Source organism: Mustela erminea, chromosome 11, assembly GCF_009829155.1.
Source record: "Mustela erminea isolate mMusErm1 chromosome 11, mMusErm1.Pri, whole genome shotgun sequence".
NCBI lineage: Eukaryota > Metazoa > Chordata > Mammalia > Carnivora > Mustelidae > Mustela > Mustela erminea.
The window spans coordinates 5,852,620-5,864,650 of NC_045624.1; the positions used below are offsets into that span (position 1 = coordinate 5,852,620).

Genomic DNA, 12,031 nt, shown 5'->3' on the forward strand with positions numbered 1-12,031 from the left:
TGAGCCCGGCCCCCGCCCCCAGGTGCTGAAAGGCTTCCCCGAGTGCCTGCAGGCGGACATCTGTCTGCATCTGAACCGCTCGCTGCTCCAGCACTGCAAACCTTTCCGAGGGGCCACCAAGGGCTGCCTGAGGGCCCTGGCCATGAAGTTCAAGACGACACACGCACCGCCAGGGGACACGCTGGTGCACGCCGGGGACCTGCTCACCGCGCTCTACTTCATCTCCCGGGGCTCCATTGAGATCCTCCGGGGCGACGTCGTCGTGGCCATCCTGGGTACGGGGCTGGGTGCGGGTGTTGGGGGGGGACCCGGTGCTGGGCGGGAAGGGCCTACTGAGGCCTGAAGAGGTCTGAACTCCTCGAGGGGACAGTTGTTGGGGCTGTGGACCCAGGCCTGCCTGCAGGGACCTTGAGTTCCTTTAATTCGTCAAAGCCTAGGCCCTCCAAGGGGGAGAGGGAAGAGGAGCCCCGCATGGGGTGGGGCTGCTGAACTTGGGGGGTTCTTGGATTCTGTTCCCCCTCAACACTCTTGCTGCCTTTGAAGGCAGGACCAAACCGGTTACTCCTACGTGGGCAGTGGAGGGAGGTTAAGCATCCGACTTTACTAAGGAAATTTACTGAGTTCCCCGCAGCCTCATGTGGCCCAGCCCAGCCCAGTGCTCACCATCTCCAAAGCGAAGGGAGACTTGCCCCTCTTCCCCTCTCTTCCTAACCTTCTGTCCCATCTGTACACAGGGCGGGGGTGTCTGGTGGGGACTTCTGCCCTCCGCCTGTCCTTCCCTTGGCCCTGGACAGCTGCGCCTTAGGGCAGAGGCATCGCAATGGGCCATACTCCATGTCTATTTCTCAGTTCAGCACGAACACCTGTACTCACTCCGCAGACATCCCAGACATAACTAAAACCAACGTTTCACCTCACAACGTGCCGCCACGTGTGACACATTCTGGGGTTACCTGCTGGGTGTTGTGGTCAGCTGCGCTGTGCTATACACAAAATGTTGGTCTTGTTTCCCCACTGTGTTAGGATCTAAGCTTGAAGAACATCGAGGGCACAGTGATTGGCCAGGAGGGGGTTTAGGACGTGGGGTTTGGAGGGTGGATACAAGATACAAGTGAGCTTAGAACCCAAGGAGGCCAGGACCGAGGGCAGAGTGGGCTTTCCAGGCCAGTCCCGCTGGCTGCTTGCAGTACTGGAAGGCAAGGAGAAGCACCCCCTCTCCCCGCCTCCCCTCGTGCCTCATAAGTCCCGCCTTTGGGCGCAGGCGGGAAGATGTGGCTGGTGGACCCTTCCCTGGCTGTGGGGGCTGGGGCTGGTGGGTGGGTGCTCAGACTGAGGGGAGGCCCTCAGCCCCCAGTCCGGGATAGGAAGACTGGGAAGACAGGTGCCTTTTGCTTGTGATGCTGCCCAGGGGCTGAACCCCCATTCTTGGTGGCCTCCAGGGAAGAATGACATCTTTGGAGAGCCTTTAAACCTGTACGCTCGGCCTGGCAAGTCCAATGGCGATGTGCGGGCCCTCACCTACTGCGACCTGCACAAGATCCACCGGGATGACCTGCTGGAGGTGCTGGACATGTACCCTGAGTTCTCTGACCACTTCTGGTCCAGCCTGGAGATCACCTTCAACCTGCGGGACGTGAGTGGGCTGCCCTGAGCAGGCTGCACCCTGGTGGCTGCCCCCAACTGCGTGACCTCTTCCGGCTTCTTTCCCCGCCTGTCAGATGGTGTCCCAGCGTCACTGAGCTTTCCTTCTAGGGCAGAAGTGACATCTGTGCCAGGAGCTCCGGGCCTCACTTGCTATGTTAATGAGGGGGTGTGGGCTGATCCGGGCAAGGCAGGTGGGTGCAGAAGGGTGCTGACACTGCTTTTGGTTCCAGACCAACATGATCCCCGGGTCTCCTGGCAGCGGGGAGCTGGAGGGCGGCTTCAACAGACAGCGCAAGCGCAAGCTGTCCTTCCGCAGGCGCACGGACAAGGGTGAGGCGGGGGCGGGGCGGGGTCCAGGTGAGGTGGGAGGGGGGCGGAGCATGGAGTCCGTCGGTCAGTGTCCACTGCACCTGGCCTTGCAGACTTTTGCACCCCTAACTTCAGTGTTCCCCACTCTCACCCCAGCTGCCCAAATGCTGTCCGTTCTCAAATGTCCATTTGAACTGGCACCTCCTCCGGGAAGCCCCGGGCGGGGGAGTGCTGGCCTCAGCTGCTTTGGGCCTCAGGTGGCTGGCGCTGCCTTGAACTGATGTTGGGGGGAGGACACAGTGCAGAGGGGGATGAGGGGCCAGAGACGGGGGTCTCCGAGAGCCGGGCCCATAAGTGCCACTGCCTGTGCTTGGGCAGTCAGCGGTCGGAGGCGACCTGGTCCCGCTTCCGGGAGCTCTCAGTCCGCTTGAGGTGGGGAAAAGGGCAGAAGAAACAGCCAGGGACAAACCAGGGCGTCCTAGCACAGCCCTCTGCCAGTCCTGCTTGGTCCCCTCCCCTCCCCCCCACCCCTTCGTGCCTCCTTCCTTCTTTGAGGCCTGTTCTCTGTTTCCCACAGACCCGGAACAGCCAGGGGAGGTGTCCGCCTTGGGGCCGGGCCGGGCGGGGGCAGGGCCGAGTAGCCGGGTCCGGCCAGGGGGGCCGTGGGGGGAGAGCCCATCCAGTGGCCCCTCCAGCCCTGAGAGCAGTGAGGATGAGGGCCCAGGCCGCAGCTCCAGCCCCCTCCGCCTGGTGCCCTTCTCCAGCCCCAGGCCCCCCGGAGAGCCGCCGGGTGGGGAGCCCCTGACGGAGGACGGTGAGAAGAGCAGTGACACTTGTAACCCGCTGTCAGGTAGGGTAAGGGCCATCTCGGGTGGGCGGGGCGTGGCAGCTGACCAAGCTCAACCCAGTTCTCTGGCTCCAGGGGCCTTCTCAGGAGTGTCCAACATCTTCAGCTTCTGGGGGGACAGCCGGGGCCGCCAGTACCAGGAACTGCCTCGCTGCCCTGCCCCGACCCCCAGCCTCCTGAACATCCCCCTCTCCAGCCCCTGTCGGAGGTCCCGGGGCGACGTGGAGAGCAGGCTGGATGCCCTTCAGAGGCAGCTCCACAGGTGAGGCCAGCTCCTGGTGTGGAGGGGTGGGCTGGGTGGGCTGGGTGTGACCGGGGGGTCCCCGCAGTGTGACGCGGCGAAGGGAGGGTGTGTGCTGTGTGGGCCTTTCTGTGTGTGCGCCGCCTTGACCTTCTCCTTCTGTTGGGTGCCGAGACCCGGGCCGTACCCCTAGAGCGAGGAGGGAGGCTGGGCTGGCCCCCCCGGCTGGTCCATAGGGCGGTCCCGGAGTCCCAGCCGCCAGGGTCTCCCCACCCCCGAGAGCCAGAGCACCTCCTCCTTCTTGCCCCAGGCTGGAGACCAGGCTGAGCGCAGACATGGCCACTGTCCTGCAGCTGTTACAGAGACAGATGACTCTGGTCCCACCTGCCTACAGTGCTGTGACCACCCCCGGGCCCGGTCCCGCCTCCGCCTCCTCCCTGCTGCCTGTGAGCCCCGTCCCTACCCTCACCCTGGACTCGCTTTCTCAGGTAAGTTCCAAGGCCCTCCCCCTGCCCAGGGCACCCCGGCCTCGCCTTCTGCCCCAGTTCCACCCCAGACCCGCTCTGCTGGCTCTGGCTCAGCCCTGGGCCGCGGCTTCCGCCCCCATTTCTGCCCTCGTCCCCGATGGCACTCTTGAAGGCAGGCTTCCTCGGGAGCCGTGGGCACAGGTCAAGGCAGGAGAGGCCCCCAAGCCGAAGCCCCCCAAAAGCGGGGCAGAGGAGACCAGCAGGCTGAGAGGAGTCACCTGAATGACCAGATCTACTCAAGGCGTCTGTGTCGTGGCCATGAGGGGTCTCCCGAGGAGGGGGCTGGGTGGACCAGACGCCCTGTGATGGGGCTGCGTGCCCACAGGGTCCGAGCTCCCTGCCGTGACGGGCGCTGCTCAGTTCTGGCTCCGTGGCCAACCAGTGGCTGTCACGTTGGCTGCCTCGCAGGGCTGTCTGGAGGGCTTTGGCTAAGCCCCAGGGTAGCACTTCTGGCCCGCATCTCCTCTCTTCTGCCGGAGTGGGCCTCTGTTGCCCTTTGTCCTCTCCTGAGTGGACATGTGTGTTCCCAGTCTTCTGACAAGACAGCTGTGCCTGGGCCCCAAGAAGGAGGCTCTTCTGGCTCCTAGAGGTCGCCTGGGATCTGCTCCCCACTTCCTCTGGCATCTGCTCCCCCTCCCATATGCTGCCTGCTCCTGTTTGCAGACACCAGGGCCCACGTCAGCAAACGTGCCAGTCTCCCTTCACGGCCTCCCCCGCGGAGATCTCCCGGCACACTCATCAGCATCCGCAAACCCCTCCCGCCTGCCCTGGCACTCTCCCTGGCCTTCCGAGGCCTGGCCGCCAGCCTGCCTCTGTTTCTAGGTCCCCGAGTTCTTTCTAGATGGGAGGAAGGAGCCTCATTTCTTTTTGTCCCAACTCAGGGCCCCGTATTCGGGGTTGGGTTTGGAGTCATCTGCTGTGTTCCCCGGGGAAGGGAGTAGCTGCAGCCTGGAGTGCCCCCCTGGGTCACGGATGGCTCCCTGGGCTCCCAGCTGCGCAGCTGGGCTCTTGGCCGCGGAGAATGCATTTCTCTGCGTGCAGCCTTGGCACCTCCGCTTCACGCTCCAGGTGCTGGCCCGTGTGCCTTGGCCCTTCTCCCTGCCCCCCCCCCTTCTGTCCTCCCGTCCTCTGTTCCTGAATTCGCCTGGTCCTCTCTGCCTCATCCGCCGTCTCCCTCCTCTGCTCATGCTGTGTTCTCTGCAGGTTTCCCAGTTCATGGCGTTCGAGGAGCTCCCCCCGGGGGCCCCAGAGCTCCCCCAAGACGGTCCCCCTCGACGCCTCTCCCTGCCGGGCCAGCTGGGGGCCCTCACCTCCCAGCCCCTGCACAGACATGGCTCAGACCCGGGCAGTTAGTGGGGCTGCCCGGTGTGGACACGTGGCTCACCCAGGGTTCAGCGCACTGCCTGGGCCCCTCCCCTCAGAGGCCCTGCCCGGGAGGCCCTGGCCAAGAAAGGGGAGAAGAAGGCGAAGGCACGGCCCCTCCCCCAGCCCGCGGGACCATCTCCGCCTGCAGTCCCCTGGGCCCCCACGGGAGGGGAAGGGGCAGGGGCAGGGGACAGGGCCGGGCAGTGGATGGGGGTCTGTGGTCTCCCCACTGCCCTGGGGGCATTAGCTGGTCTAACTGCCCGGAGGCACCCGGCCCTGGGCCTTAGGCACCTCAAGGACTTTTCTGCTATTTACTGCTCTTATTGTTAAGGATAATAATTAAGGATCATATGAATAATTAATGAAGATGCTGATGACCATGAATAATAAATAATTATCCTGAGGAGAGCCGTGCAGTGCTGAGGGGGGGAAGGGCGCCCTTCGGCACACGCTGTATCCCGTGTTCACATTCGCACTCGTGTGCGCACGCGCACTGGGGTCTCGGGGGCTCTGGGTGCACAGGGCCTGCAGGGGCTGTCTGGAGCGTGCACAGAGGGTGTTCCCTGGGGGCTGATGCGGGTCACCTCCGGGGATTCCTGCATCTTGGGGGCCCTGCTTCCTGTGGCCCTGGATTCAGGATAGCCAAGAACCACCTGGATTGTTTTGAATAGAGAGGTCATCCTAGTGCCATGCCAGGCCTGGGTCCAGCCCCTCAGGGTCGTGTTTTGCTGGGTGGCATCCTGGCTCCCAGGGCTGGTCCTGCTGACTGATAACGCGGCCCTATGCTGGCCTGTTGCCTTACACACTTCGTGGGCCCAGCCCACACTGACCCTATCTGGTGCTGTATTGGTTCCTTCTGACTCACATCCCCAACCACCTGACTTAGTCTTATCTTGACCTTAACCCACACTCAGGCGGACGCAGTATAGTTGGGCCCCCACAGCACCCCAGTTCTGGGCACTGCTTTTCTAGCCCCAGCCAGAGCTCCCCAGGTGTCTGGCTGCAGACAGGCCCCACCCCAGTCATGGTAGTCTCCTGAGCACCTGTGATCTTGGCCACAGACTTGCTGCCTAGAGGGGGTGGAATTTTTTGAGTGGCTCATTGCCATTAGTGGGGGAGCCAGTCACAATGTACATCCCAGGGCCAGGGAAGGGTTGTGTGAGTGCGCGCGCGCGCGCGCACACACACACACACACACACACACACACACACACTCTTTTTCTCTCGTGTGCTGCTGGGCTTGCGAGGACACCGCCTCCTGGAACCCCGGCTGGCCGTGACCATGGCAGGCACCTGCTGGCCAGCAGGAGGAGCCGAGGGGCAGTGGTTGGCTCTTGTTTATAGGCAACAGTGCTGCGGCTGACGGAGCGGTTTCCTACTTAACCCCTACAACTCCTGACCCCTGGCAGTGGGTTTGTTAATTGGCTTTAAAATCCAATGTGGCTGTTCTCAATGCCCGTGGCTGGGGTGGGGTGGGCGATGGGAGCAGAGACCCCAGTCTCTGAGCAGCCCGGAGGATCCTTGCTGTGCCCAGAGCAGGGAGGAGAGCAGGGAGAGAATCTCCTTCTGTCCCGGTGACTCTGCCCCAGGGCCCTCCTGGGATCTGCCATACATGCTCATCACTCGGGTGGTCACACAGGGGACTTCCTGGTGGGTTGATGTATGCGATGTAGGGGGTGGGGGGTAGGGGATGGTGGGGGTGGGGCAGAGACAGACCCAAGCAGAGGTGACCCTGAGGCTGCCGCTGAGAAGTGATGTACAGACAGCTCAGTGCCCCTGGCACACCGGGTCCATGTGAGCTGGGCCAAGGGCCGGTGCTCAGATGTTGGCTCCATCCTTGTTACCACCCGCCCTTGGCCTTAGCGTATCCTCATCCAGGAGCTCAGCTACGGTTCACACCACTCTGCCCCGGTGCAGGGGTGGAGGCTGGGGGAGGCTGGGGCCATCCCAGTGAGTCAGGGCTGGTGCTGGTGGGCGCCTGGTGGGGAGGGAGCACCATGCCAGCCCCCGCAGTTGGCCACCGGCCGCATGTGGACTTCGGTGCTTGTCTGCGATGAAAGCACATGGATGTCCCGGGGGTCAGTCTGCTCAGCCTGTACGGGGTTGCTGCAAGGGTGGCTCGGATGCCCCATGGGGACTCGGAGGTCCCCGCCAGCCACCAGCAGCTGAGGTTCGAGGGTGGGTGGAGGACAATATTTACTGGATCATTCTACCAGTCCAGGTGCAGCTAGGTGCTCGGTCCGTGTGACATTTAGCCCTCAGGGGTAGGAGTAATTATTCCAAGCGGGAAGATGAAGACTCAGCGTGGGCAGTGACTGGCGGGTGCTCACATCGCTGCCGGGTGACCGCACAACTTCAGACCGCACGGGAGGAGTGACGGTGACCCTCCGGGCAACACACTGGGGCTGACACTGGCCGCAGGGTGCAGGCTCAAACCTGGGCCGTGTGGGTCCTGAAAGGCAGGCAGGGCTGCTGTGACTGGGAGTGCACCACAGTCTCGGAGCCTCGCAGGGAGACACCCCCAACTCCCGTTCCTAGCCTGCTCTGCCCCTCCCTGCTCCAGGCCGGGTGACAGCCCCCTCCTCCTGCCAGGCCCGGATCATGGTCTGCCCAACGCACAAGAGTAACGCTATAAACTGCAGCTGTACCTGCAGCCCCGAAGGTCAAGTTTTTGGGCAAGGTCTGCCCAAAGCAGAAGGCGGCCATGACCACCTGTAATGGGGCCCTGGGTTCAGACTGGCTGCACCTTACGGGGTCCTTGTTGCATCCCGGAGGCCTGAGGGTTCTCAGGTGTGTGGGAGTGGGGTGGGTGCAGCTCTAGCTGCTGTCTTCTAGCTGCGAGTACAGCCTAACGGCAGGCTACGGCCCTCCGGGGACCACCCTTGCCCTCTGCGTCGCCCACTCTTTTTTTTTTTTCCCCCCCACTCTTTTAATGTCCATCTCATCTAATTTGTTATTCTATTTATTTATTTATTTAATTTAGTAGAAACCATCAGTATATATGCTTTGGAAGGGAGATGAAGGGCCATCAGAAGCCAGTAGCCTGCGAGCCTGGTAAAAGGGCGCCTTAGGGGAATCATTCCTGGAACCCAGAAAGGGAGACAAGGAGGAGGCACGGGGACCACCGTGCAGCCCTCTGCACACTAGGCTGTTCCTCTCCTGGCCTGAAGCGGTAGATAGGGAGCAGCATGGGCCCCACGCCCATTCTGTGGGGCCTAGAACAGTACCTCGCACTGGGATGTGCTGTGTTTCCTGAATGGATGGATGGACAGACAGATGGATGGACAGATGGGTGGACGGATGGATGGATGGGTGGGTGGACGGACGGATGGATGGATGGACTGATGGATGGACTGATGGATGGATGGACAGACGGATGGGTGGACGGACGGACGGATGGACGGATGGATGGATGAATACAAACACTGCCCTCCTCCCAGGGACAGAGACCCTTCGACTGGACAGGCAGGGGCTGGGGAAGGCCTCCCATGATTGGCAGAAGCAGAAGGAAGGCATCTTCCCAGGGTGCTCCTCTCCCCTTGCACCCTCCCCCGGCACCAAGTTCTCCCCCATGCCAGTCCTCACGTCTGCTCGACACACCTCTGCGGCAACTGCACACTGCCCCAGACCCATTCTCTGGTTTCCCCTGTCACCGGGGCTCCCAGAGCCACAAGGACTTTGGTGGAGGGAAAGGCAAAGGTGAGGGTGAAGTCACCTCCTCTCCTGCAGAGCCGGGCTCCCAAGTGTTGGGGATTTGTGGTCCTGAGCTGAGGGTTCTACCAAACCGAGAGGGTCAGAGGGGTGGGGTTGGCGCTGGAAGAGGCTGCGGTGGGCAACGAAAATGATCTGGGCAGGAAGGCAGGCAGCAGGGCTTGGAGCTGGAGTGTGGTCAGGGGTTGGGATAGGACCTGATGACAGCTCGGGACCAGGCTGCCTCCTCCTACCTCCACCTCTCACCTGAAGGTCCAGGAGCTGAGTGGGGCCCTGATGGTGCCTCGCCTGGGAACGCAGCCACTGCGCAGGGTCTAGGTGCAAGCTTGGCCTTGCACCTGTCCTTACCTGGATTCTCGCCCCCGCTCAGCCCAGACAGGGGCAGCTCTCACATTTCATGAACACGTAAGAGTGACTGATACTCACCGAGTGTGTCCTTAGTGGTGAGTGTTATTCCCACTGCCTGAAACCAAAGCCGAAGAGGCTGAAGTCACTTGCCAGACATCAGCAGCTTCAGACTGGCGTGGGGGTGTGGACCCATGGGGCCAAGCCTCCACCTGCTGGCTTAACTCTTGGGCACACTGCTGCCATTGCTCTAGGGACAGTGACTAGGAGACCTTTGCAAGAGTCTGGGATTTTGAGAACCTTCTCTCTCCTGCAGACTTGTGTAGCTTCTCCTTTGTCTAGAGGGCCCTTTGGTGAGTTCCTGCTGGTCCTCAGGACCTCACCCCCTCCCTGGAGCTGGGGGCGCCCCTGTGCTACTGCAGCATCCTCTGCTCTCCCTATCCTCCCCACCCCTGACCCTGAACTGCCAGATCTAGGGGGCTTATGGCCTCTGTGCTACACTGTGTGCCTGTCTGTTTCCCTCCAGCACCAAGCACAGTGGCTCTCCCAGAGCAGGCACCGAGCTATTTCTAAAGGAACATATCTGGATTTGGGTAGTGATTAGCAGTAAAATCCTTAACATCAAAAGGGTCCCTGTGCTTGACTCTAGGGAGTTGTGTCTTCCAGACTTGAGGCATGAAGGGTGAGCAAGCGGCCCAGGATTTCTGGCACTCCTTGAATCTCTCCTGCTATGAGCCGACGTGGATCTGGTACCCCGGAGGTGGCCCTAAGGGCCTGCATTCTTTACGTCTTCCACCTCATCCTCTTGGCTCAACTCAACACTTGGGATTGGGGCCCTACTCTGAGTTACAATTAGAGACCTTGTCTTGTGCCCTCTGGACCTGGAATCCCTGCTGGTGGGCATCTCAGGGCTTCTCTGGACATCCGGGGTGGCCGCTGCTCACCAGGGCTTTGGAGGAATCCCTGCTCTGCTTCCCAGTACCACCCTCTTGGGTGCCATGTCCCCAGCCTGACCAAATCTTCAGAGGCAGCCATATAGCCTGGCTGATTTTTCTAGGGTCTGTTCTCTGCAGGGCTGGGGAGAAGGAGGTCTGATGTCAGGCCCTTTCTGCCACTCGCTTGCCCATGCTGCATCAGCTGATGGACCAGAGCGGGCCCAGGCCCTAAAGGGAGAGATGGCCTCTTTGCCTCCAGGACACAAGGTCCTTAGTCCTTTCCAGACTCGCCTGCCCTTATACTTCCCCTGCTCTGTGCCTGACCCTCCAGCCACATGAGGTCAGCTCCTGCTAACTATGCTCGTGCTCTCCCAGCATTTGCCCGATCCTTCCCTCTTCTTGGAAAGCAGACTCCGTTGTTCCTGGTCTGGGGAAATCCATCCATCCTTTAAGTCCTAGCTCAGATGTTGCCTCCTGCGGGACACGTCTCTGGGCTTCTCTGTGGATCTAAGCTTCTGTGTAGCTCTGGCCTCAGACCTGTGTTAGAGTCCCCACCACACTGCACCTGTTGTTTTGTCTCTTTTCTGAGAGGGGACGGGCTGAGTATTGGTCAGCTTTACATCTCCTCCAAGACACCTCCCTCATGGTCCTGGGGAGACTTTGTGGGCACTTTGACAACATGTCTTGTTCCCAGTGTCCAGTTTCCAACTGGCCTCTGTGTATCGGGCTCCCACTAGTGCTCTCTGTGTGCCTGCCCATTAGTCCTCTGATGGTCGAGGCTGAGGGAGGGTCCTCTTAGGGCTTTTCAGTTCCAACTTCGGATCTGTGGGATATATATTTCCCCCAAGTGGTGGACTGTCCCTTGGGAACTGAAAAGTACTCAGCCTGGCTGCTCAGGTGAGACCTTACTTGCTTGTATGGTAAGAGGCATCTTCCTCAGTGTCCTGCTGGTCTCACCACATAGGGACCATACTATCTAGCTCAAGTCCTCAAAAATACTGAAAAAAATTCGAAGCGCAGAGACTTCTAAGGTGATTATTTTGAGCCACTTTTACTTTATTTTTTCATTTTTTAATAAAGTTAACATATAATGTATTATTTGCCCCAGGGGTATAGGTCTGTGAATCATCAGTCTTACACAATTCGTAGCACGCACCATAGCACATACTTTCCCAATGTCCATAACACAGCCACCCCATCCCTACCCCCCTCACCCCCCCAGCAACCCTTAGCTTGTTTCCTGAGATTAAGAGTCTCTTATGGTTTGTCTCCCTCCCAATCCCATCTTGTTTCATTTTTTCCCTCCCTACCCCCCACGAACCCCTGCCCTCTCAGATTCTTCATATCAGAGAGATGATATGATAATTGTCTTTCTCTGATTGACTTACTTCGCTCAGCATGATACCCTCTAGTTCCATCCATGTCATTGCACATGGCAAGATTTCATTTCTTTTGATGGCTGCATAGTATTCCATTGTGTATATATACCACATCTTCTTTATCCATTCATCTGTTGATGGACATCCACGTTCTTTCCATAGTTTGGCTATTGTGGATATTGCTGCTATAAACATTTGGGTGCATGTGCCCCTTCAGATCACTACATTTTTAACTTTAGGGTAAATACCCGGTAGTGCGATTGCTGGGTCATAGGGTAGCTCTATTTTCAACTTTTTGAGGAACCTCCATACTGTTTTCCAGAGTGGCTGCACCAGATTGCATTTCCATCAACAGCATAGCAAAGTTCCTTTTCTCTGCATCCTCGCCAACATCTGTCGTTTCCTGACTTGTGAGTGAGATGATATCTCACTGTGGTTTTGATTTGTCGTTCCCTGATGTTGAGCACTTTTTCATGTGTCTGTTGGCCATCTGGATGTCTTCTTTGCAAAAATGTCTGTTCATGTCTTCTGCCCATTTCTTAATTGGATTATTTGTTCTTTGGGTGTTGAGTTTGATAAGTTCTTTATAGATTTTGGATACTAGCCCTTTATCCGATATGTCATTTGTGATTATCTTCTCCTATTTGTCAGTTGTCTTTTGGTTTTGTTGACTGTTTCCTTTGCTGTGCAAAAGCTTTTTATCTTGATGAAGTCCCAACAGTTCATTT

At 59.3% G+C, this 12,031-nt stretch overlaps 1 protein-coding gene across 14 annotated transcripts in view; it reads left to right on the plus strand.

Moving 5' to 3' along the window:
* The window catches only part of KCNH2 (potassium voltage-gated channel subfamily H member 2), a 61,644-nt gene extending 56,308 nt beyond the window's left edge, over window positions 1–5,336 (plus strand). For 10 of the 14 annotated variants that reach the window (XM_032304665.1, XM_032304670.1, XM_032304661.1 and 7 more), the window contains 6 exons: window positions 23–275; window positions 1,440–1,633; window positions 1,875–1,974; window positions 2,531–2,803; window positions 2,876–3,062; window positions 3,352–4,880. In XM_032304665.1, coding sequence (XP_032160556.1) covers window positions 23–275; window positions 1,440–1,633; window positions 1,875–1,974; window positions 2,531–2,803; window positions 2,876–3,062; window positions 3,352–3,790 — 1,446 coding nt within the window. In that variant the 3' untranslated portion in view covers window positions 3,791–4,880. Of the gene's footprint in view, window positions 1–22; window positions 276–1,439; window positions 1,634–1,874; window positions 1,975–2,530; window positions 2,804–2,875; window positions 3,063–3,351 lie in introns of those variants that run through there. The other 4 variants (XM_032304664.1, XM_032304675.1, XM_032304669.1 and 1 more) reach the window with 3 other exon arrangements.
* The last annotated feature ends 6,695 nt before the right edge of the window (window positions 5,337–12,031 follow it).